The sequence below is a fragment of the Mustela nivalis genome, assembly GCF_964662115.1.
Source record: "Mustela nivalis genome assembly, chromosome: 4".
Taxonomy (NCBI): Eukaryota; Metazoa; Chordata; class Mammalia; order Carnivora; family Mustelidae; genus Mustela; species Mustela nivalis.
Window position 1 is genome coordinate 61473696 of NC_139023.1, and position 24802 is coordinate 61498497.

At 49.2% G+C, this 24802-nt stretch overlaps 2 protein-coding genes across 2 annotated transcripts in view; both read right to left on the reverse strand.

Annotated features, from left to right (window-relative positions):
* Positions 1-7376: 7376 nt before the first annotated feature.
* DRD5 (dopamine receptor D5) lies at positions 7377-9775 on the reverse strand. Its single transcript, XM_082726297.1, has one exon. It carries the CDS (start codon positions 9291-9293, stop codon positions 7869-7871), a length of 1425 nt encoding a protein of 474 aa, XP_082582423.1. The 5' UTR covers positions 9294-9775; the 3' UTR covers positions 7377-7868.
* Positions 9776-22294: 12519 nt separating this feature from the next.
* OTOP1 (otopetrin 1) overlaps positions 22295-24802 on the reverse strand; it is a gene marked incomplete at its 5' end in the record, with an annotated part of 33845 nt that continues 31337 nt past the window's right edge. Inside the window, one exon of the mRNA XM_082727585.1 lies at positions 22295-22612. Coding sequence (XP_082583711.1) covers positions 22442-22612 — 171 coding nt within the window. The 3' untranslated portion in view covers positions 22295-22441. The remainder of the gene's footprint in view (positions 22613-24802) is intronic.

Consider the following 24802-nt stretch of genomic DNA (forward strand, 5'->3'; position numbering starts at 1 on the left):
AAATAACAAAACTGACGATCACACAATTACGTGGTAAATTGTTAAAAATCACACCCTTCTCCCCAAATAGAAAACATAGTGGCAGAAGGTATCGATGAAGTCTGATATGGAGGAAAGACACTGATTGATAAATTCATATCTTCACTGTGAAGTTTTTCAAGGAAATAATTGATTCCATAAAAACAAAGTTAGTAAGATTAAAACAAGAACATAGAAAGTAACACTCTAAATGGCTTCCTTGCACCAAAGAGAAAAACGATCAATGCATTTAATATGTTCAGTGCTTTTTCCTCTAGAAAATATTTGTTAGGGGAAAATGTGTTGATGTTGATAGACTTTCGGTTAAAAGGTTTGTTTCCACAGTCACAGAACCATCATCGGTGTCCAGTGGTAGGGACAAAAATGTGAACCAGGACCCCAGGCCAAGCTTGCTGGAGAAAGGCAGGGCCGGGGCGTGGAGGGATGGTCTGGAACCACTCCAGGTGACAAGGTCAAGGTCAGGAAACTGCCCTTAATAACCTCAAACTGTTGTTGATACCTTGTTCAAGAAAAAATAGGGGTTGATTGATGTCCTTGGATGGGATCTCCCAGCACTCAGGCCTGAGGGAGCATAAGCCATGTGGCCCTAAGAGGCCAAGTATTTAGTGTGGGGAGTGGCCTCCGGAGCCTTACTGCCGGAGTCTGAATTTCAGATCTGCCACAGTCCCCGTGTGACCTTGGACAGGTCACAGGACCTCTCCCTCCGTTATCGATGGTAAAGTAATGGTGTTAACTGTACCTATCTCCTGGCTCTTCTGTGAACAATCAAATGAGTTAATGTTGGTAAAATGTTGGGCATTCAGCAAGCAGACCACAAGTCGGGTTCTCACAACCCTCCGCTAAGGGTGATCTTTGGCACCCCAAGGTCCTCCATGGGCACAGAACGTGAACACGTCCTGTACTCGCACAGGGAAACATGACTTCGATGTCTGAAATGTCCAGATGATTCTACCAAAGAGGGAGAGGCCGGGCAGGGGACAGAGAGTCACTCACATTCCTTCTCAGACTGTGGCAGCCCCTCTCCCTGCAGGAGGAGGCCCAGTGCCTCTGAGCTTGTTTTCACTTCATTTTTAAAGCCCTATTTTCTTCTTTGACAACAGCTTCCTGCCACTTCAGTTTCTCTCTCATGAAATAACAAGGCAAACAAAGAACAGGCCTTCCAGATGCCCTTTTGCTCCCATGAGAGCTACGGTTCATCAGTACTAAATTACCATTCTCTACACTTCATTCAGTAGGAATGAATCAGGGTCCTAAAAATCCCTGAGCATTTGTATTTAATCCACAAGCAACTTGGCAATGTTCCTTCTTAATGGGGAATATTGTAGAAAAAGAATAAATCTCATCAACTTAATTTTACATGGAAAAGACCATTGACCGTGAATTTTTTGCATCGTGATTGCCTTTAGAAAAAGATTTCTAAGGACAGGGAGCACCCTCTGCACCCCCCCACCCACAATGAAAGGTGCACATGGCTGCAAAAGGAGTACTGCTCTGGGGCCTGGACACCTGGGCTCTAGATTCTAGTTCCTATGACCTTGCTGGACTTCTTAGTCAAGTCCCTCAACTTCTCTGGGCCTAGTTTCCACATGTGCACAATTCAGGAGGTGGACAAAATGAGATTCGATGTCTGCAGCCAGCTTCAAAATTTGCTTAAATCACATAAAACATTGCTAAAGAAGAGAAAGGAATAGTGGCCATTTCTGTTCTAAAAAACAACATTCTCCGTGTTTCTCTGGGCCCAGCATTGTGCTCAGGTCCTACAAATGGATCACAGGTGGCCCCATGCTCCAAACTGGGAATGTCAAAGCAAAGTCTGATGGCCCTGCCCCTGCTTGTGAGTGGGCATGCTTGTGTTCCTTGGAGTCCTCCCCAAAGTGGCCTGGAGCCCCAGGCTTGACATCTTGCCCTATTTCTTCCTGTGATCACACATCTGATTTGCTGTTGATCCATTTCATTCCCCTCCTAGGTCTTGGCTTCTAAGCTCTCGGTTTCTAGAATGGGGCACCTGAAAATGGAGCACAGGACTACTACATGGACACAGAGAGGCCTGCCTTAGGCTTTCCAGACACAATCACAGAGCTGATAGATTTCCAATTCTCACGGTCTGCGTGGCTTTCCATTCCGCCTGCATCATATGACATAACCCTATCAATAAACTCCAAGGGACGTCTAGTGATTATTCCCTTTTTGATATGGAAAAACAAAACAAAACAAAAAAAAATCTTGGCGTGCAAGTTAATCCCTTTGACTTCCAGATCTCATGAACTAAGAAGTTCAGTGGGTCGGAATTTGAATGCAGGTAATGATTTTAAAATATGTCCACAAGGAGTCAGAAGAAATCCTAGGGACTTAATGTCTGTACATAGCTAGGAACAGATGTAGAGAGAAGCTTATGGGTCTGTGCGTATAAGCATAGGAGAATATGTGTGTGAATATATACATATATCTGTGTCTCAGCTCTGTCCTCTGCAGGGGCCTGGAAACCAATTGCCTGAGTAGCATAACACCTTAGCTCCCAGATCTTTATTTCTAAATACAATTCTCTGCTAAAAGGAACTGAAACTCCTTAAAGAAATGGTTGATTCCAAAGCTCAAGCAAGAAATATACAAGATGAGTCTGGAGTATCTTGGGCCAAAAACATAGCAAACTGCCCAATGAATAATAACGGCATTTCAAAAAGACACAGAAGGCAACTCGAAAGGGCTCCTCCCTGGTCCAATAGGAGACCATTTAAACATCACAATAAATACAGAGAGGAAAGGATTATGACCTATTATAAGATCTAGGAATCCAAGAGTCTACACAGGTATGAATTAAATAAATGCCCTTCCTTGCAGTAAAAAAAAAAAAAAAAAAAAAAGCCAACAGTAAAACGATGATGATGGAAATTTTTTAAACACCCCACCTGGCAATCACAACAATAATTGACTCAGGGAAGGATCCTTCGAAGATGCCAATGCCAGTGGGTAAAATCTGAGGGCTAATGGAGTGTTTCCGTAGTCTCAAAGTATCTCTCCAAAGGATATTTATCAAGTATCTTTGTATCGAGTATCAAGTAACTTTATATTCACCGCCATCACCCAGTGACCAGAACGCACGTTCCCAGTGACAGAAAGTGACGACATCTTCCCCGGTATGATGCTGTGAGAGGAACAGGGCGCTGCTTCTGTGGGGCTCCTGCCCAAAGTGCGTGTCTGAATCTGCGCAGCAGGGAGCACGAGACAACCCCAAATTTAAGGACATGCCACCATGTGACAGGAACACATCATTCCTGTCGTCACACAGAGCCAGGAGAGGGTGAGGACAGTCAGGCACGAATTTTAAGGACATGCCTGCTGTTCCCCTGCTGTGTCACACATTCTTTCCATGCCGTGCGGTGGGGAGGGCACGGGAAGTATGGCCACCTTCAGATTCAGTGTGAGCGTCCCTGGTTGGGTGACCTTGGATGAATCTCAGGACATCTCACTCCTTGTCCTTGGTCAGCTTGTCTCATCTCTGCCATGGGCAGGCTGGAAGGACCTCACTGGATATTCTTGGGGCTCTGGGGGAAATATGGAAGCCCTCTCCGAGTTATAAAAGAGTGTCTGGGTGTGTTGTACGATAACTCTCCGTGTGGGGCTTTCAGCCCCGCAGGCCTTTGCTTAGCCCAAAATGTGAGGACCACCACCCTGGGACTTGCTGCGTAAACACCTAATTACTCACTCAGTTGTAGCATGTTAAGACTGGTGTGTGTGTGTGTGTATGTGTGTGTGTGTGTGTCCGTGTGTCCGAGGTGGGGACACACATTCACTGAACACCTCCACCATACCAGACACTCTTCTAGGCCAAGAAGACCATGAGGCCAAGACAGAATGACTCTCAGCTCTCAGGGCTTCAGCTTCTAAGACGATAGAAAACCTCAAGGTCGATTTAAACTGCATCAAGCCTTTAAGGAGTTCCTTTAAGGAGGAAAAAGAAAAAGAACAACACAAGAATACCTCAGTGATGTGCACACTCATTTAATTCTCCTCCAAACCTTTGGGGTTAATGTTCCCATTTCTCAGATAAAGAAACTAAAACGAGGGGCTCCTAGGTGGCTCAGTCGGGTAAGCATTTGACTCCTGGTTTTGGCTCACGTCGTGAACTTGAGGTTCTGGGATGGACCCCGCATCCCGCTCCAAGTGCGCAGTTCAGGATCAGCTTGAGATTCTCTCTCTCCCTCTTCCTCCGCCCTTCTCCCTGCTTGCTCTTTCTCTCTTTCAAATAATAAAAAAAACTTAGGGGAAAAAAAAAACTGGAATTCAAAAAGGTGCCCAAATTCAGACAATTAATAAATGTGGGGGCTAAAATTTGGACTGCAAGCTGTGGAGCTTCAGAATCCCAGGGTTGTGGCTCTGTCAGTCACCACTGGGTCCCGGAGCCCACCAGCCTCAGGGCCTCTCCAGTCCAGAGAGTTCTTTGTGCTGGAGGCTGTCCTGTTCTCTGTAAGTTGATGACAGGAACCCTCCATACCCGGCTGTGACAACCAGAAGTGTCTCCAGACATGGCCAGATGTCCCCTGCGAAACAAAATCACCCCCACGGAGAACCACTGGACCGAGTATAAACACTTGTTCCAACACGTACTGTCATATGACCTTGGATAAGCAACTTACCCTCTCCGTGCCTCAGTGTCCTCATCTGTAAAACGGACAAATGATAGTAGGTGAGGTTAACGAAAGGATCAAGCAGAATCAGGGAAGTACTTGGCCATCCACATACAGGCTCAGGACATGGCTCTTTTTTCCACCACCCTCTGCTGCCTCCCCTCCAAACACCAAGGATGTTCAGAGCTGGTGCACAGTGGAGGTTGGCTTACATATGGAAAGTGTCATAGGAAAGTGTAGGGTAACCAGCTCATTAACAATGGACAAGAGATGCTCTGATCCCAGCAGCAGTGCACCTGCTGCCTGGGAAAGCCCTGGCAGCCCTCCTTACCAGCTCAGGGTGTGAAGATTAAAGACTCCAAGACCAGACTGCCCAAGTTCAAGTCCAGCTCAACCACTCATGAGCTATACGACCCTGGGCTCGTTATTTAGATTGCTAACACCTTCATTTTCTCATCTGTAAAATGGGAGTAAAAGAGGTGCCTGCCTCGCAGGGCTGTGAACATTGAATGGATTAGTGCGTGCGAGGTGCCCAGCCCTGACTGCCAGCCCGTTGCTGCTCTCCCATCCTGGCCTCCAGCCACACCTACCACCTTTCTCTTTTCCCCTTGTGCCAAGCATAGTCCCATTTCTGGGAGTTCGCCCTGCCATTCCCTCTGCCTGGAGCACTCCTCCTCCCAGACCTTAGCATGGCCCAACCCGCCTCCTTCGTCTGGGTCTCTCTGCATCGTTCCTCTTCTGAGAGGCACCACCCGAAGTCAGACAGCAGCTCCCCCACTCTGCACACTGGGCCATTCGTGTCCCATCAGTTGTCATTGCCCCGCGCACACCGCACACCACAGGGCAGTGTGGTAGTGATCCTTCGCTCGTCTCCCTCCCGCTGAAGCAGAAGCTCAAGACCCCAGAGTATCTGATTGGTGACCACATTCCTAGAACAATGCCCAGCACAGAGTGTGTGTAAATAATTACAAGAACTGATTGGAGCTCTTTTGCAAAAGGGATTTTTAAGGTTCTCACATAATCCATTTTCCTTCTGTTAAACAAGAAGTTGTTTAAACTGGGGCCTAAAACAGGTTTGCCAAAAAAAAAAAAAAAAAAAAAAGAAAACAAACAAAAAAACCCCTTGCTTATGACAATGGGTCCCTTAGACTAGATTAGATACACTTAAGAGACATCCAGATTGATTCGGTTTCTCAAACCCTTTCCCTGCAGCCGTGGTCTCCAGAGAAAAGGGAGGAACGAATTGAGCCAAACAAGGATTCACAAGGTCAAAGACATCGGGAAGCAATGCAGAATTCTCTCCTGTTTGGGGATTCATGCCACACCGAAAAGCTCAAAGAAGCCCTGTAGAGAAGAGTTATTTTCCCCGGGGTTTCCTGCACTACCCTGAGACCCCACCTGAGACCCCCACCATAGCATCAGCACAGTGAAGAACAATTTGGAAAACACTGCTTCACTGTAAGTGTTTCAGCTTACAGATGCGGACAGAAAGTAGGGCCCGGAAAGGTTACTGGACTCATTCAAGGTCACGCAGCCATCTCCTGAATCCTAGAGCGCAACCACGTCTCACGGCCCCTGATGTTTCCCTAATGGTCCACAGAAGTGATCAGGTCACCTGCGGCCAATAATGGAACATAGACCTCAGATTCCAATATCAGTATGACGAGATTCTGTATGAAACTTGGGGTACTGAATGGGACTTGGCTTCAACTTCAGTGTGCCAGAGGTACTCATTCACCAAATATTTATGAAGCATTATGTGTCAAGTACGGTACATCTTGCCATGAACAAGACGTGGTTGCTTAGTAGACTGACAATAAAATTATCCCGAAAGAGACCAAAATTGATTGAACTGTCCTTGATGAGCCTGCTTCAGAGTAGGGACTTGTAAGAAATTACATATTCAGATTTCATTTGCTTCCATTAACAATGCTCACATTTAGATCCAGTGGTAATAACATGCTCTCAGTTGGAATGGCTCTGGCATAAAACACTTCTCTTCCCCACACAGGCTGCAGAGAAGAACAAAAAGATTGAAAGTCTTTGGGCTCTTTTCATGTTGAGCACCTCAACCAATAGATTTTCCCATTTCAAGTTCATTCAAATATCAACTCGGGCTCCTACCTTTTTGTTAAAGTGCATTCTCTCATTTCCTGGTGCCTACAGATGAAAATGTCTATTTAAAAATGAGATTTGGTTTTTTTTAAAGCATATCAGCTCACACATTTCAGAGACTTTCAGAAATGCAGATCAAAAACCATGTAAGCCTTAAACACTACAGATTTGAGATTGAGAAAGATTCAGCTCTTAATGCTCTATGATCTTTTCAATGAACTGATATGGGAGGAATTGGGAGAATTATTTTATGTTATTTAAACAGGAGATTCTAAATGAGAAAAAATACTACAATTCCAGGGCACAGGAGTTCCTATCTGATGCTGTATCACTGAAGCCGGCTTTCAGCACAGACTTGAGATGGATGTATCTAAAACAAAACAAAACAAAAAAACAGAGGAATTGGAAGCTCTTCACGGTCCTTGCTCCTGTGTGTACCCGTAAGGCCAATCTGTCTGCAAAGATAAAATAAAGATGTGCTTCCAGACCAAGCCAAATTCTTCCCTGATTTTAAGGATACTCTCGTGATTTCTCCAGAAACTGTCCTGAAAACCAATGTGGCGAAGCAAAGATAATCACCCCATCATGCACATAAATTTGTGTTTATTAGACACCAGAACAAATCAGAGAGTTCATCAGCTGTTGTAAAGACACAGAGACAGCAGAAAATGCAATAACACAGGGCCACAAGAAGCAAAATGCACAAAAGCCACACACATCCCAGCAGCATGACACACCCACATAGATCCTGTTGTCTAAAAATCAACCAAACAAAAATAAGTGACTAATCAATTCAATTGTTTAAAAGGGAGCCGAGAGTGTATTTTTTAAAGACCAGCTACTACTTTTTTTTTTTTTTTTTTTAAAGAATCAAACACCACCTTCTCTTCTCTAACTGGACACTGGTCCATTTCTGCTAGGCTGGGGTATATTTGACTGAGTTGATGCCAAATGGTTCTGCCAATTCTTCAGACACAGAAAATGTGATCCACTGGGCAGCTCTGGAAATGTACTGGTGAGTGTGAATTCTGCATGCTCGTTGATGTCCGTGCTGCTGTGTAGATCCACGAGGGGCACTCCTTATGCTGTTTAATGGAATCCATCCGGGGTGAAAGGCGTTATTTTGCCTAACGAAATCTCCCCCTCGCATTCCAGCTCCCAAGCAGACTCCGCGGCAGGGTCACCATCCCGGGACGTCTGAGAGATCTGGGACACATGATCAAAAGGGCTCTCCTCCTCTTTGTCCACCTCCCCGTCCCCTGGGGTCACGGCATTGGGGATCATGTGGATGTAGGCAGCTGCGATCTCCTTGTGGAAGATGGTGTCCTGGTTGTAGGAGATGAGTTCATTGCTGATGTTCACGGTCTCCACTGCAGTGCGGGAGCAGAGGTTGCTGCACCCCAGCAGCTGTGCAAACACCTTCCGGAAGTCAGCGTTGAAGGCGTAGATGACAGGGTTGAGGGAGGAGTTGGCCCAGCCGAACCAGACGAAGACGTCGAAGGTGGTCTCACTGACACAGGGAAAGCCAGCCCGAGGACCCTCCGGGCGTCCGCTGCAAAAGGGGACCATGCAGTTAAGGACAAAGAAGGGCAGCCAGCAGCACACGAAGACCCCCATGATCACCGACAGGGTCTTGAGGACCTTGGTCTCCTTCTTGATGGATGTCCGCAGGCTGGTGTCCTGGGCGCAGGCCGCGCGGCTGCGGCAGCTCTGCGCGTGCTCCGCCGCCCTCTCCAGGGAGGAAATCCGGCGGATCTGCACCTGGGCGATACGGTAGATGCGCGTGTAGGTCACGATCATGATGGCCACAGGGATGTAGAAGCTGATGAGCGAAGAAGAGATGGCATAAGTTCGGTTCAGGCTGGAGTCACAGTTTTCCGCCCTCACCTCTGGCTCCCTCGCTTCCTCCCAGGGTGTCCCGTTAGCCAGGCTGGATGGCGGTTCCATCCCGCCCCAGGAGCCTGCCTTGTCCCTGTGCCAGTGGAGTTGAACTGGGATGAAGGAGATAAGAATGGACAAGGACCAGGCCAGGCCAACCATGATCAATGCCACGCGCTGGGTCATCTTGCGTTCATAGCGGAAGGGCCTGGAGATGGCCCAGTAGCGATCCACACTGATGACGCACAGATTCAGGATGGACGCAGTGGAGCACATGATGTCAAAGGCCACCCAGATGTCGCAGAAGGCCCCAAAGGGCCAGTAACCGGCCACCTCGGCGACTGCCTTCCAGGGCATGACCAGCAATGCCACGAAGAGGTCGGACACAGCCAGAGACACGATGAAGACGTTGGTCATCTTGGCGCGCAGGTGGCGGCTGCGCACGATGGCCGCACACACCAGCACGTTGCCCAGCAGGGTCCAGACGATGAGCAGGGTCAGGAGGCCGGCGGTGACCACCTGCGCGGGCCCCAGCGGCGCCGCCCCCTCCGCGCCCCCAGCGGCGCCCGGCTGCGCCAGCTGCTGCTGCCGGAACCGCGCCCGCTCCGCGGTGCGGTTGCGCCCCGGCGGCAGCATGTCAGGTTCGGCCGCGGAGGCGGGCTGCGTGAGGTCCCAACTTCGGCCTTGCGCCCCCCGGGTGACCCATCGGGCCCCCGCGGGCTGGCGCACCGTGACCCGCGGTTAAGGGATCCCGGAGCCCCGGGGGCCGCTCACCGTGCTCTGCGCCAGGGTCCCGAGTGCGCTGGGACTCCTCTGGCTTCCTCGAGCGCCTCCGGGTCGGTGGCTGCGTTGCGCCCTTTCAGGGTCCGCGCCAGGAGCAGGAAGCCGGCCGATGCGCACCGGGCGGAGGTGGCTGTGGCTGTGTCTGGTTCGCAACCGGAGAAGCCAAGAAACAACCGGCACCGCCGATGGGGCGGGGGTCGGGAGAGGCCGGCGGCGGCTGAGGGTTGCTGTGCTGCCTCTGTCGCGGTCTGCGCCCGGGGCCCGCGCCCCCGCGCCTCCGCGTTCCCCAATCTCCCGCGCAGCCGCCCCACCTGTACCGGGGCGCGCTCACTCTCCGCGCTCCGTCGCCGGAGTCTGGAGGCGAATCCTCAGGTCCGAGAGGCGCTCGCGTGCCAGACCCTCTCCGCGTGCCATGGAAAGCACGCCCCGGGAAGACCAAGGGGTCCTTGACCCAGCCCTGGTGCCCCGGCCCCAGACAAGTTTGGGGTACGGGGAGATAGGGTAGGGATGGGGGAATCGCTGGCTTCTACACTGGGAAAGAGCGTTTGTAAGGTAGGGGGCAGCTTTAGATTTCTACCGGACCCGAGTCCCAACTGGGACTTCATTCCTGGCTGCGTGACCTTGAGCGCCCTAAACTTCACCCGGTCTTGGTTTTCTCATCCACAAAAGAGGCTAATGATTCCTGCTCTTCCCGGTGGTGTAAGGTTCAATGAAATCGACATCTAGAAAAAGCATGCAGGAAGCATGTCTCCTAGAAACCATTTTCTCTAAACTACCCCTCCCCATCCCCATCATCCATTCTAAAATTCAGGCTTAACCTGACCTCTTGGGAGAGTCTTCTTGCCCACCATCAACCCCTCTCCCCCGTCTTTAAGAGATTTTTCCTTTGGGGAATAATTTTGGATGAGCCCAGAAGACAAGGAGGAGGAAGGCTGGCTCCAGTGGGCTGGGAGCCTCCTGCCTACTGGACAGCTTCAGTCTTTCTCTTTTATAACCTTGAGAAAGATGGATTAACATTTCAGTGCTTGACAGAAGTGGTAATTGAGGCTTGAACCGAAGATCCAAAGCCCAAAGTTTTGAAAAGAATAGCATGCTTCCTCCCTCCAGCAGACAAGTTCCCCTTCTAAAGGGCCAAGTTTCTGCCTGGGTTAAGCTCAGCTGCAGACAGCTGGGGAGAGAAAGAGCTGAGGCATATAGCCACCCTGCACTGAGGTCTAGAAACAGGGACTGGACTCTCTCATTCCCTCCTTAATCTCTCTCTCCACTCAGACCTCCCTGCCCCATTCACCCCGCCCCCATCTGCCTGCTGGACCAACTCAGCCGGCCTTCCCCAGGCTCTTCTCCCTCAAATCTTCTCTCCCTTCAGTGCTTTCTGCTGCTGGAGGTGGTGAGACCATCTGTCCAGGGGCCTGCACCTACACCTGGGGAGTCATCCTTACTTCCTCTCTCTCCCCATCTCCTAGGAGCTAATCGGCTCCTCTCTCCACTGACACCCCATCCCGGACTGTGTCTTCTTTATGCTGTTTTACAGCGACACGCTGCTAGCTTCCAGGTTCTGCCCTGATCCTCTGTCCACTCTCCCATCAATGGCAGGCAGAGTGATCTTTCTCAGATGTGACTGATCATGCCATTCGCCCCAGATGGAAAACCCTCAGTATTTCCTCGGGATCCCGATTCTTAACTGTCAGGTAAGCACTAGGAAGTCTTTCAATCATCTCCGCCTTGCTCCACATCTTCTCCTGCCCCTCCTCTTCCACCTACAGCCTGGATTCAAGCCGCTGCCACCATGAAACACAAGCAAGCCGGCCAACAAAAAAACATCAGTGATAATTTCCCCAATGGGTCTTATGGCAATCCCTCACCCTGGAATGACCTCCATCCCATCTTGTCTTCCTGGAGAACACCAGCTTAGGATGTCAGAAAAGGACTTGGTTTTTGGAAACAGGTTCGATTTTCAATTCCTTTTACTTTTATCTGGCAAGTACTTATTGAGCACCTGTTACCTCTTACACGCTGTTTTGTTCATGAGAATACAAGGGAGTATAAAAAATGTACTGTCCCTTCCCTTTACGAGGTTATTAGAGATAGACTTTAATACAAGAATTATCCAAATAAATGTACAATTAGAACCGTGTTGGGTGCTATGAAGGAAAAGTGTAGCAGCGGGGAGTGATCTCAACAAGAAACCAACCAAGGCTCAGAGAGAGCAAGTAAGTGGACCAAGATCCCACGGCTAGCAAATTCCCGCTCTTCCTGCTCATTCTTTCTTTCTTTGGTCCACGTAACTGTGATTTCAACCCAACGAAGGACTCCCTTAAATATCTTGTCTTCGTGGGGAGGGCTCCTGAAGCCCTTTGTCTGCTGGGGGACAATGGTTTCGTGTGAGCAGTGGCTGCCCTCTCTCACCCCAGCTCTTTGCCACATTTCCCAAAAGTCTCTCATCGACCTGGGAAGCCAGACTCGTCAGCAAGGACTCTAAGCAAGTAGGCAGCCCATGAACTCCCTGTCTCATCATCCCAGCCAGAGCCCTGCCCCAGAGGATGGGAACAAGAAACGCTTCCTCTCCTACATTTGGCTCCTACAAAATTGTACCAAAGAGGATTTGCCTAGAACATTTTAGCACAAAGGGGGTTTCCCTAATCTAGCTGGGAAGTATTCTTCTGTTTGAACTCCCTGATTCTCTTCCTTCTGAAGGTATTATTTTCAACCGGTTTCGCTTTGCTGAGATAAATGGCAACATCAAAAGGAACAACAATCAGGATTTGGGTGCTCCTGCTGCAGCTGGTATCAAAAGACTGAACTCCGTTTTATACCCAGAAAGGCTTGGTCCTTGGTTATGGGACACGCCTGAGCTCCCCAAGTGCCAGCCCTGTCCGTGCGCTCAGCTTGCCTCAGCAGAGCCCAGGCAGAAAGGCAGCAATGAGCCATCCACACCCATCCTGCAGATGGAAAAATGGCCTCAAGCCCATGACCTGACAGTGACCTGGAGGCCTCCTCTTCAAACCCAGTGTTCAGCCCGTAGATCTCTGTCCCCTGCAGCTCAGACACACAGGAGTCCTGGAGATGAAGGCATGTCGAATTACCCCACCACCAATGTGAAGGGGCTCTCACCAAATCTGGGGCAACATGAGCATCAGAATTAATAATGATACTAATGGATTATAATCTGTGTGATACAATGAGAATCTATAGTGATAAACCAGAAAAGGAAGGGAGGAAGGGAGGGAGAAAGGCAAGAGGATGCCAATTGATGTCAAAGGAATAACCGAATTAGAAAATCACAGTTTTGCAACCGTAATGCTAATAGCTGATTTAGACGAGAGTCATCACCAAGTACAAGTTTGGAGAAGAACAGGATATTGACTAAAAGAAAGGATGGTAACTTTATAGTTGAGAAACTGGCAGGCTCTGCCTTCACTAGTGAACAGAGTTCATACGACCGGGCTAGGACAGAAAGACGTCAAGGAGCCCGTGGTGGGACATCCTGAGGCCACACAGCCTCCTTATCCAGTATCCGTGCTCCCTGAGGAGATAGCAGACAGACCCAGACAGAGAGACCATCAACAATGGACCTGAACCCTTCAAAGTACTGACGTCCCAACAGGCAAAGAAAGGACAAGGAGCTGGCCCAGGTCAAAGGAGACACAGAGGCATGCCGACTGGATCAGGGGAGAGATCCTTTGAATATTATTGGGACAGTTGGAAAAATGATTATGTGGATCATGAGGATCATGTATATTAGACAACTCTTGACAATGAAACCACTGAAAATTGACAGTTAGTGACCATTAGACAACTGTATGGTATCAATTCTAAGTTTCCTGAATTAGGTCACTAGATGCTGCTTGTTCTTGGAGAGTACATGCTGAAACGTCCGGAGTGGAAGGAGCGGGATGCCCCTAACCACGTTTCAGGGCTTCAGGAAGAAACGAGGGTGTCATGTCATATCCGACCATGTCCATGCCAGAGAGAGAGAGCCAAGTGGTCAGGAACACTTGGTGAATCTGGTGGAGGCTACAAGGAAGTTCGTCCTCTGACAACGCTCCCACATGTTTGAAATTATATAAAAATAAAAGAAAATTCAAATAAATACATTGATTAGAAATGCATTCAGCTGTGAGTAATGGAAGGTCTGCCTACTCATGGCTTTATGCAATAAAGACATTTAATCCTCTCACATAACAAGAACTTCCGAATGAACAGGCAAGGGGCTGGTGCGGAAACTCAGTGACAGAACTAAGGAACCAGGTCCTTTTAATCCAATGTGCCACTTTTCTCAGTGTTGTGGCTTTTGTCTCCTTGGAGCCTCCTGGTCACAGGCTGGCTATTACAGACAGCTGTGGGTACCATGATCAAGTTCAGCCTCCAGGAGCAAAACGGGGTGGGGGGAGCTATCTCAGGGGGTGTTTTCTTAATGTGTATCTGACCTAACACCAGTGAAGTAGACCTTACGAGGCACTTAGTTCTTGTTAGCCAGAAGAAAACCAGCCCTAATGACGAGGCAGACTGCAAACGGCTTCCAGCATCAGGCCATGGGAAACAGAATGTCAGTGCTTGGCTTCATCCCCAAAGACTGGGCGCTTTGCTTCCCCAACCAAAATCAGGGTTTTCTTAGCAAGAAAAGGATTGTCACTGAGAGGGCAGTTAACAGTGAGTGCCGTAATTAATATTTGTGAAGCTCCTGCCCGGTCGACACAAGACAGAGGAGGACTCCGTTCTCAACCCCCAGAGCTCATGGTGTGTGTTCCTGGGCAGTCCTGTACCCCTCCCCGACACCCCACAGCTCTCTGTGCAGGGCAGGGAAGCCCCTTCAGAGCTCAGCTAGGATGGGATGCTGCAAAAGGCGACCTCACTGAGTTGATTCGGGTTTTTCCAAAAAGAAATACATAAATAGCTATTTAACCTGCAAATACCAAATAAATATGTGGGGGGGGGGGTTTCCCGAGTTTTCTGCCATATTGAAACTATCTCCCAGGTCCCGTTTTTGTCTCAAGAGATCATCAAGCATCCATCCATTTGTTTCTTAAAGCCACAATTATTAGGAAGCTCCTCCTTTGTTGGTAGAGGGGACACAGCTGGGGAACAAAACAGACACTATCCCTTCTTCTTAAGGCTTATAGTTAAGTAGTTTTAAAAAATGTTTATGGGCTCCTGGGTGGCTCAGTCAGTTAAGCATCTGCCTTTGGCTCAGGTCATGATCCCAGGGAGCCTGCTTCTCACTCTCCCTCTGCTGCTCCCCACCCCCAACTACATGCATTCTCTCACTTGCTTGGCTTTCCCTCTCTCTCTCAAATAAATTTTTAAAAATCTTTAAAAAATGTAAAAAAAGAAAAAGAAAAAAGAGGAAGCTTATAGTAAGTGGTCAAACAACCCCACACATAACTGTGTGATTAACAGATACAATAGTTACAATGAAAGAAAGCTAGTTGGTGCTATGAACCCTCGTAACAGGAACTCCAGACCCGGTGTAGGGGTGAGTGAAGACTTCCCTGAGAAGCTGTTGCTTGGATGGAGATCTACGAAAGCAGCTGAATTAACTAAGTGGAAGGAAGAGGAAGCAGTGAGTGCTAAGGCCCTGAGGCAGAAAGAAACAGAGCACGTCCAAAGAACAGAAGACGCTGGTCAGTGTGGGGGAGCACAGAGGGAAAGTGGAGCATTAGGAAAGGCCAGACGGTGGGGAGCTAGGACCATTCTGGACCCTGGAGGCCAAGGTAAGGATTGTGGTTTTCAACTCAAGCAATGAAAAGCCATTGGGGGATGTTGTTTGGGGGAGGGATAGGAGCACAACTGCCTTCCTCAAACTCCACTCTCACCACAATGAGGAGGGCAGACTGCTAGGGGACAGGGATGCACTGGAGAAGAGAGCAAGGAGGCTCCTTCAGGAGATCCAGAGGAGAGGACCGTACGTCGGAGTGGGCAGGAGGTGGAAGCGGGGAGAAGCACATGATGCCAAGAGATTTGGGAGTAGACGTGACAGGTGTGGCTGTTGCTTGGAGATGCGGCACAAGGGGCACGTAAAGACATGCCTTGGATGTCGGGCTTGCAAGACAGACAGGCCCATGACATCCACAGGAATGAAGACAAGGAGGGAGAACCTGAAAAACAATCTGAGGGTTTTGAAGGGGCGGGGGGTGGGAGGTCGGGGTACCAGGTGGTGGGTATTATAGAGGGCACGGATTGCATGGAGCACTGGGTGTGGTGCAAAAATAATGAATACTGTTATGCTGAAAATAAAAAATAAATTTAAAATAAATTAATTTTTTTTTTTTTTAAAGGAGGGAGAACCAGCCAGAGGACTGAGAACTCTTGAGTTTGGGGTCAGACACATTCCGTTTAAGTGCCTATGGGACATCGAAGCTGCTGGAAACAACCAGCAGGGAACCGAGAGGTCGGGCTGCAAATGCACATTTTGGAGTCAGCAGCATCTAGACAGTAAAGAAGCCAGTGGCCATGAACTAGAGCACCAAGGAGAGCCGAGTGAAAAGCCAAGAGGACGCAGGGCAGCAACACCACCTGCCCAAGGAAAGGGTGAAGAGCCTGCAGGCGGAGAGTGGGGGTCGGGGTGGGCAGAGCAGTGGGAGGAGCCCCAGGGGAGCAGGTCATCAAAGCCAGGACCCTGTGCACCCGCCTCTCCTCCCCGCCCTCTGCAGACAGGGAAACCAACAGGGAGGGGCTTGATCCGTGCCCAGGACGCCAGCTTTCCCTGGGCAGACTGCACTGACAATCCCCAGCTCGCATTTGCTCCATTTTCTGCTCCTGTGTGAGGCACGTCTCTGCCACATAATCTTTTTGTGTAGGTGTTGTTGTTAACCACCTTGCAAAACGTAAAAGCCATTCTTAGCTCACAGAGGGTAGTTTGCCGACTCCTGGCCTGGATGTACTCACACGCCCTCCTCCGTACCAACCTCCAGCCGAGGGGAGGGGGGCTTATTCTGTCTGGCTTAGGCCAGTCATCCACAACTGGTGTTCCAGAAACATCTGCCAGAGGCAACACTCGCTGCTGTCAGGAAGACAGTCCCCGTTCCTCTTCCACCCCAGCGGTTCCTCCCTCCCAAGGAGGAGGGCAGAAGGCACCTGCAGGCTTCCAGAGAGGTGGTCCCTGTGCTCTCTCCAGGGGCCAGAACAAACCGAGGGGAGCGCAGCCTAACCCAGGGCTCTTCTGGGCCAGACCTCGGGCGCCACCTTGTGCCTTAGAGGCGAAGAGGGAGCTGGAGGCCTGTGCTAGAAGCAGGGGGCAGTCTGCCAAGCCCTTAAAAAATGAATCTTTGAACACTGAAACAATAAAATAAAATTTTTTAAAAAAGGTTTTCTCTATAAAAAGAAAAAAATAATCATTCATGGAAACGTGCCAGTCGTGACCTCCGCCGTGTTCCAGGCATTTCCACACACCATGGAATACTCTGGGTTGTGAGGGCGGCAACCCATGTGGTGAGGCCTGGGGTAGAAGGAGGCTAAGCCTTTACCCTCACAAGACAGATGGTTGTGTCCAGGACAGAGAAGCACAAACACATAAGTAAATGACTAAGAATAAAGGGGCCAAGGTGAAGGGTCACAGGGGGATCTATTTAGACAGATGAACAGGGCACCCCTCACAATGGAGGGACCTCTCCGCACAGCCTGAGGGATGAAAAGAGGCTGACCCAGTTCAAGGAGACAGAGAAGCATTCTCCTGAGAGAGAGAGATTAGCACGTGCAAAGGTCCTGAGGAACAGAGTTTGCGGGATCCAAGGCAGTCAAGGGAGCTGAATGTGGCTGCAGCAGTGGCTGCAGGTGGGGGTCCCTGGGGGAGGGTGACAGAGAGGGGAATTGACGTAAGACGAAGATGAAGTCGCAGAGATCAGATAGTGAAGATCCTGGCAGACCATGGTCAAGAGTTTGTACTTTCTTCTAAAAGCAATGAGAAGCCAATGAAGTATTTAAGCAGGGGACTTGATTTAATTTATATTTCTGAGACAGTGAACTCTCATGGTGGTTTTTAATGTGGCTGAAACAGCATCCCACAATTCCCATTCCTTTTGAGTATTAAAACACTGCCTTCATCCCTCCCCACCCCCTCCCCATGGTCCCCTAAGGTCTGCTCTGAGGAGGAGCTAATGTTGCTGCCCTTCCCCATCAGACCTTGTGAAAATGTCTTCCCAGCCCGCTGTCCCAGCCTCCTCCCTGACCACGTTCTGGGGGACTCTCCTCACATGGGAACACCCCATGTTCCGCAAAGCCTCTTGAAGGGAACAAGGATGTGGGAGGTGCTGGGGGCAGGGGGAAGGAACACCCTTGCTGAAACTCTTAACTAGTTCTCAGCATCCCTAGGAGAACCCAGAATCCTCCCAAGCTCTCACCTGGGAGTGAGGACAGCCCCCGACACACACTACAGCAGCCCAGAGCTTGGAGGGGGCACAGACGTGTCAGTTTGCACCCATCACCCATCCCCTCATTGGGTACTCTTGAGGCTGCTCCGGGTGGACCAGATCTCCCCTAGTGTTGCCCTGAAAGCGCAGGCAAGGACTCCTAGGAAAGACACCAGTGCCCCCTGCTGGTCGTGCTCTTCCCCAGTCCAACTCACAGGGGGCGGAGAACCCTGTTTCTAGTAGCTTCCATCCCTCACCCTTTCAAGCCACATGTAGCAATTTATAACTGAGTAAAAAGGGAAATACCCTGTCAAGCTGATGGATTATTCTGTCCATGTATCCTCAAACAATTGTTGGACGGGTTTTTTGTTTTTTGTTTTTTTACCAAATTGACTTTCTTTTTAAGACTATGTAATAGGAAAAGGGTTTGTTTTTTTTTTAAGTGTAATAGTCCATCACTACAATTTACTAGCCATGTATGTTCCCTAGTATGTCCAAAGGTTCTCTTCACTCAACTAGAGTAGTAACACTCACCCAACCTGTCAGCGGCTTCATAGAGAGGTACCAGAGATGCCCTGTGGGCTGCTGGGGTTACACGGAAGGCTCCTGACTGGTGTTTGTGAGGACAGACAAAGGAATCTGATCTGTCCTCCAGGCACAAGTGACCAGCAGGTGCTGGTGGCATTTAGTTCCAGTGTTTGCAAAATGTCTTGTGGACAGGGTGTCTTTTCTAAGGCATGCCTGGCGTCCCAGGTCTGGATGTGAGCCTGGGTGTCCAGTTCCGAAATTCTTGCCCTTCCCCCTTCCGTGCAGCCCCGCCAAGAGCCAGGGTACTCCTAGAGCGTGAGTCGAAATGCTGGCTTGGTGGGGGGCAGGAACGAATGAGATTGAGCTAGCAAATGCACCTGTACGAGGTTGCAAGAGGTGAGTAACGCATTTTCCTGATACCCTGAGTACTTGGGACATCACTCCCCTCGGTGAAGAACGATATGGGAAGGCAAATTGATCTTGAGTTTCCTGATGAGCCCAGAATCATCCAAGGGGTTGGGGGATCTTGACAGCTGATGGCATTGAGTTACCCCACCTGGGGGATCTACCTGCTGAGGGGACCAGACAAGGTGGCTTTGACACCCTCCTCCCAACGACAGTGGATGAATATTGGAAACTCACCTTCTCTGATAACTCTACGTTGCTCTTCCTTACGTTGACTTTCTTTTCTCTTTCCTTCACATGTTGTTATTGTGAAATATCTCAGACATATTAAAAAGCACAGAAGAAAATATAACAAATGCTTCTATACAGGTCACTTTGCCAGAACAATCAAACACTGCAGACACAACATGCACTCAGCTGTCTGTCCCCACCCCGGTCCTGCATCCTCCCTCCTCCCCAGCCCACAGATGACCACTCTACCGAACTCGGGGTGCACTTCACATGTGATTATAATTTTACTACATATATATGCCAGAAATATCAGATTGTGTTGCTTGTTTTTAAGTGTTGTATTAACATATCACATCAGTTACACCATCATGATACTTCATTATCGATACAGTGTTACCTTGAGGGATGACTTGTATCATTGCTTGGAGTTCCAACCCATTCATTTCTCACTGCTGTGTAATATTCCCTGGTGGGAATAGGCCATAGTTTATCCATTCTGATGGACATTTCGGCAGTTTTTATTTCTTTCCGACAAGCACCCCTGGAGTGGACGTTTCTGAGCACGACTTCTTGCTCATACGTCTGAGGATATCCCTGGAGCTCACTCTCAGGGGTAGAATTGCTAGGTCTTAAGGATTGTGCGCCTTCAGCCCTACTCTATGTTGCCAGCTGATCTCCCATTTGGCTTTTACCAATTTACGCTCCTGCCAGCAGTGTGTGTGCCTTCACTTTCCCTCACATTTGGCCAACTCTTGCCACTTGGATGAATGGGAAATGGCATCTCGTTACTGTGTTAATTAGCATTTCTCTTATCCTAGCCTTGAGGGCGTGACTCTCATTGATTGCACACTCGGGTTCCTCATCTGTGAGCTGCTTTGGTATTAAGGTAACAGATTTTCCTTGCTGCCTAAGCCAGCTTAGTTAGGCTTGACTCCCTGTGGGTCAAAGCCACCTGGCTGTGATAGCCAACCCTGAGTCTGCGGGCTCTACTCATTTAGAGCCAAGAAATGATCCATCTTTAAGGTCCCTGCTCAGAGGTTCTGAGCCCAGGAAGACTGTGCTGACTTTTCCCAGCTCTGATGGCACCCCATGGCCTCACTGAAACCCTCACACCTGGATCAGTCGTTCCCAGCCTTCCTGTGATTCCCTTTATCTCTTTGGCAGAGCCCTAATTCCACAGGCAGAGGTCCTAGGGCTGTACTAATGTGCTCAGAACAGGGGGAAATTAACACCAGACAAAATGGGGTCCTCTGGATAAACGGGCATTCACATGTAGCCATCTCGTGCAGGGTGGTTTATCAACACATGAAAAGACTTAGCCATGAAAATGCTCACTGCAGCCTCACTTATAATTGAAAAAAAAAAGTGGGGGGAAAGAAACCATCAAATGTCTCTAAATGTCCAACATTGGGGTCTGACTAAATAAGGAATGCTACATCCCTCCAAGGAATGTACTTTGAAGTTGGCCAAGGTCATATTGCAGAAGAGGACACAACGTCAAGGAATGTTGTTCAGGAGTCCGGACTTGGGGTCCAGGACTCCCAAGGAGATGCTTCTAGAAGGGAGTTGGCATCACCTGAGATGCTTACTTAAGCATCCTGAGCCCCCCTCCAGCCCAACAGAACCTGAACTTCTGGCTGGAAAGGCAGGAAACCTAATAGGCTCCCCCAGATGATTCTTATACATGCTGAAGTGTGAGAATCTGTGCCATGGGGATGCCAAAAGTTAAGAAACACACTGGTGTATTAAAAGAAAGAGAAGCTAGTTATATGCAAATTCAGTACATACAAAAATAATCTCATCCATGTGTATGTGTATGCACATGTATGTATGTGCATGTGTGTGTGTCCTGAGGACCAAAAATTAACAGCAGTTACCTCTAGATCACGGTTTCTCAGCCAGGACACTATTAGCCTTTGGGGCCAGCTAATTCTCTGCTGCGGGTACCATCCCGTGCGTCGTGGGAAGTTGAACAGCATCTCAGCTAGCTGCCCACTAGATGCCCACAGCCCCCATCAACCCCCCCCCCAGCAGTCACCATAAAAAGTATCTCCAGACTTTGCCAAATGTCCCCAGGGGGACAAGATGGTCCCAGGTTGAAAACCACCACCCTTAATAGAAGGTATGATAGACAATCTTTCACTTTGTTTTTAGTCCATCTGCCCACTTTTTATTTTTTTTTTTCTGGAATGAACATCAAGTATTTGAGTCATGTAAAAAATCTGGTGTTTCTTAATATGCCCTTGCCCATGCTGTCCCCCCTAAAATACACTCAGATGAGAAGATGTTCACATTAGTACTGATGGTTAAGTAAACTACTTTTATTCTGAACTTGAAATGATTATGGCAAAGTACATACAAAGGCCTTCCCCATGTCATTATTTCTTAAGAGGCTTTAAAATATTTATAACCTTTTGAATAGGCATCCTAATTTTAAGTATATGTCTTATAGAAACCATTATATAGGAAATGCTTTACAAAGGTATTTGATTTTTTTTGCAGAGTCCCTTATAAAAACCAAAAAGTATAAACACTCTAAAACCAACAATAGGAAACTGACTATGGACCGTCCACTTGATGGACTACAATACAGGATCAAAATGATATTTGCAAAGAGTTTGGAACAATGTGAAGGAAGAGTTTATGCTCTTTTGTTAAGTGACAAAGAGGCAGGTACAAAATGGAACCTGTCACATCATCACTGGTGAGCATAACAATGATCACAACAAAAAGAATCCTGGGCAGGAACACAGATAAGAGAAATACAGCAAGGTGTGAAAAATACAACAGTGGCATCCGAGGTGGATTTTTCCTCTCTAGTCTTCTAAAATGTCCACATTTTCTGTAATAAGCATATATGTATTAACAGTGATAGAAAAAAAGTAAAATTTAAAAAAAAATTCAAAATGATCACAAACAAAAATGCGCCAACATTTCAGGCAAGAAATACTTCTCCATACTGATCTATACACTAATTTCCATCCAGATGATAAAAATAACTTTGTTCAAAAACTTAAACATATTCAGAAAGTACAATATGAACTAACGTGCTTGTCTCTACATTGATCAGCCTTGGGAAAGATAAAATGTAAGGATGATTATATGACTCAGATGGGCAGAAAAAGTTGTAGGGAGTCACATGATAACAGAAAACAACTTTTATGAAAAAAGAACTGGATTATTTTTCTTTCCCCAACCTGGGATCCCATTCTTTTAAAACAAAGGAGCTCATTTAAAAGGAGATAAAATAATTTGGGTTCAATTAGAATGAGCTAACCAAGGCCAGATTTCAGCCGCCTCATTGATGCTGAGCTAACTTGATTACATTCACTGGGGTGACGGACAATTCCAGCTCACAGGAAACACAATTGGTACAAACAAAGGCAGCCCTCCTGCATTTGTCAGGCAATGTTTGCCCAACCTGGCCATTCCCAGGTGGCTTCAGTGAATTCTCTTGTTAAGTCACTCCTCGGGCTTTGATGCAGACACAGACTATATCTTACAATAGACCTCAAAGAGAGAGGCAGCTGCATGCATTCGGTAGAAAATAGAAAAAGGCATGGCCAGGTTGACCACAATTATCCAAGGTTCAAAGCCAAAGACAATCTCCTCCAATCCGTTGTCGTACTCAGGGCGGCAGCCGAAGGCGGGAGGGATCCAGAGCTGGAAGAGAAGAGGAGCCCGTGTTAGCAGCCGCCTTGGAAGCCCCATGTGACCCCCAGGCTCTGGCCTGGACTCAGGGACACGGAGCCACACCTGTCTCTGCACCACATGCGCGTCTCCACAGAGCTCGTCAAATCCGCACAGCCCACCTGACCCTTCTCTGTTCCTTGGCCCCATCCTGAGTGAACGCTGTTCACACCCACCTGACTCTCTCCATCCCCACGGCCATCACCTTGGATGGGTCCTCAGGATCCCCCACCGGGGTATGGTCACACACACACATCCTCCCCTACTCTAGAGGATGCCTGCCATCCACCACAGATCTGACGGTGGGAGTGATCTTTGTAAAGCACACATCTGACCTTGACATTCCTCTGCTTGTCACTCTCCAGTGGCTCCCAACAGCCTTCAGGAGAGAGTCCAATTTCCCCCAGTGACCAGGCACCTGTCCATGTCTCTATGTCCCTCACTATGTCTTTCACTCCCACCTCTGAAGGCCAGATATGCCTTTCTCCCTCAAGTCTTCAGCTTTGCTTGTGCCTCTTCCTTTGTCACAGGCTCCCTGTCTGCCTTTCTTGACTGAATCCTACCTTATTCCAAGTCCTGAGATTACCACTCCTTCCAGGAAGTCCTCCTTGATCTAACCAGTCTGGTCAGGAATGCCCTGCGTTCCCACCGCCCCCAGGGTCTACCTACAGCAGAGGTCACCTGTTTATCATACCCGCTTTCACACACTAACATTGGTGCTCAGATCCCAGCCACATGGGCCTGGGCTACTGAGTTCCGGTGTCTCCTCTCTGGCTTGACCTAGAGAGAGAGCCCAGGCCCTGCACACATCCCCCCCAACTAGGGGAAAGGAGCACACGCTTTGGAGCACATCTGGGTTTGTGGCTCTTATGGACTCTCATTGAACCCCTCCAAGCCCTCAGTGTCCTCACCTGTAAGATGCGAACACGGACACCCATCTCCCACAGCTCAGAAGAGAATAAAACCCCAATTACTTTTGCAAAACCAAAAGCCATAACCTGTTGTCAACTGCTGCTCATGGAAGCCACACACTGGTCCCCGCCCCCCTTGGTCTCCCTGCCCTGAGTTCTTCTCCTCCACCCCTGCACGGTGGCAGGCAGCCTCTCAGATGACCTCCCCCTCCCATCCCACCTCCTGGGAGTCACGTGCTTGTGAAGCCCCCTCCCCTTGAGTCCAGCTCAGCCTAGTGATTTGCCTCTCCCATTGGAATATGACAAAATTCATGAGGTGTCACTTCTGAGATTGGGTAATGAAAGGCTGCAGAGTCCCTCTTGCTCATGCCCTTGTGCAGGAGAGGGAGCTGTCCGCCCCCCCCCTCCTTTGTGTGCTGCCTTGTGACCAGGTACCGAGGGAGCTCCCAGCCCAGCAGCTCTCAAGGAACTCACGCCCTAGACCCAGCAGCACCCCCAGGAGCAGGCTGGGAAAGAGCCCCCAAGAGTCCATTCTGAAGTGGCAGCTGCCCCCAGTGGGCCATGTACTCCTAGTAAGGGACCCTAGCAGAGCACCGGCTGAGCAGGGTTTGGACTCCTGCTCCACAGACGCCATGACAAGGAGGTGGTGTTTGGGTTGCTGAGTGTGGGGTGATTTCTTACAAAGCAGGAACTAATGACACGGGCTTCTTCGTACAGGTGTCACTGTGTTCTCAGGATCTGCTTCTCAGGCCCCTCCCACCACTCCACCTGCTCCTCGCCAGCTGGTCCCCAGCTCTTCCTTTGCTCAGTCTCTCGGGGTTGGCCAGAGGCTCACCCCTGGGTCCTTCCCTCTACACACGTGATCTCTGGATGAGCTCCCCTAGTCTTAGCTGTAAGTACCCACTATCGGCCGATGACTCCCCAGCTGGAATCATGCACCTGCTCCTCCCTGGAGGACCCCACAGGCTTCGTGGTGTCTCACCTGAATCTCAAACTACCCCCCCACCACCACCATCAGCAACATCTTCCTCCCCGTTGCTGTCAAAACTCTAGGTGTCATCCTTGTTTTCTTCACCCTCAAAACCCTCAAAACCCTCCTCCGCCACCCAGCCCATCAGCGAGCCTGGAGGACCATGCCCCCAAGACACCCAGGCAGCCGTGTAGCCATTTCTGCCCCCATACACCTGCCCAGGCTCCCTGCTCTCCGCCCTCGCCTGGACCATTGCAGCAGCCTCCTGCCTGCTCTCCGGCT

Coding starts and splice junctions, on each gene's coding strand:
- DRD5 (XM_082726297.1), bottom strand. CDS start 9,293: ATGCTGCCGCCGGGGCGCAACCGCACCGCGGAGCGGGCGCGGTTCCGG.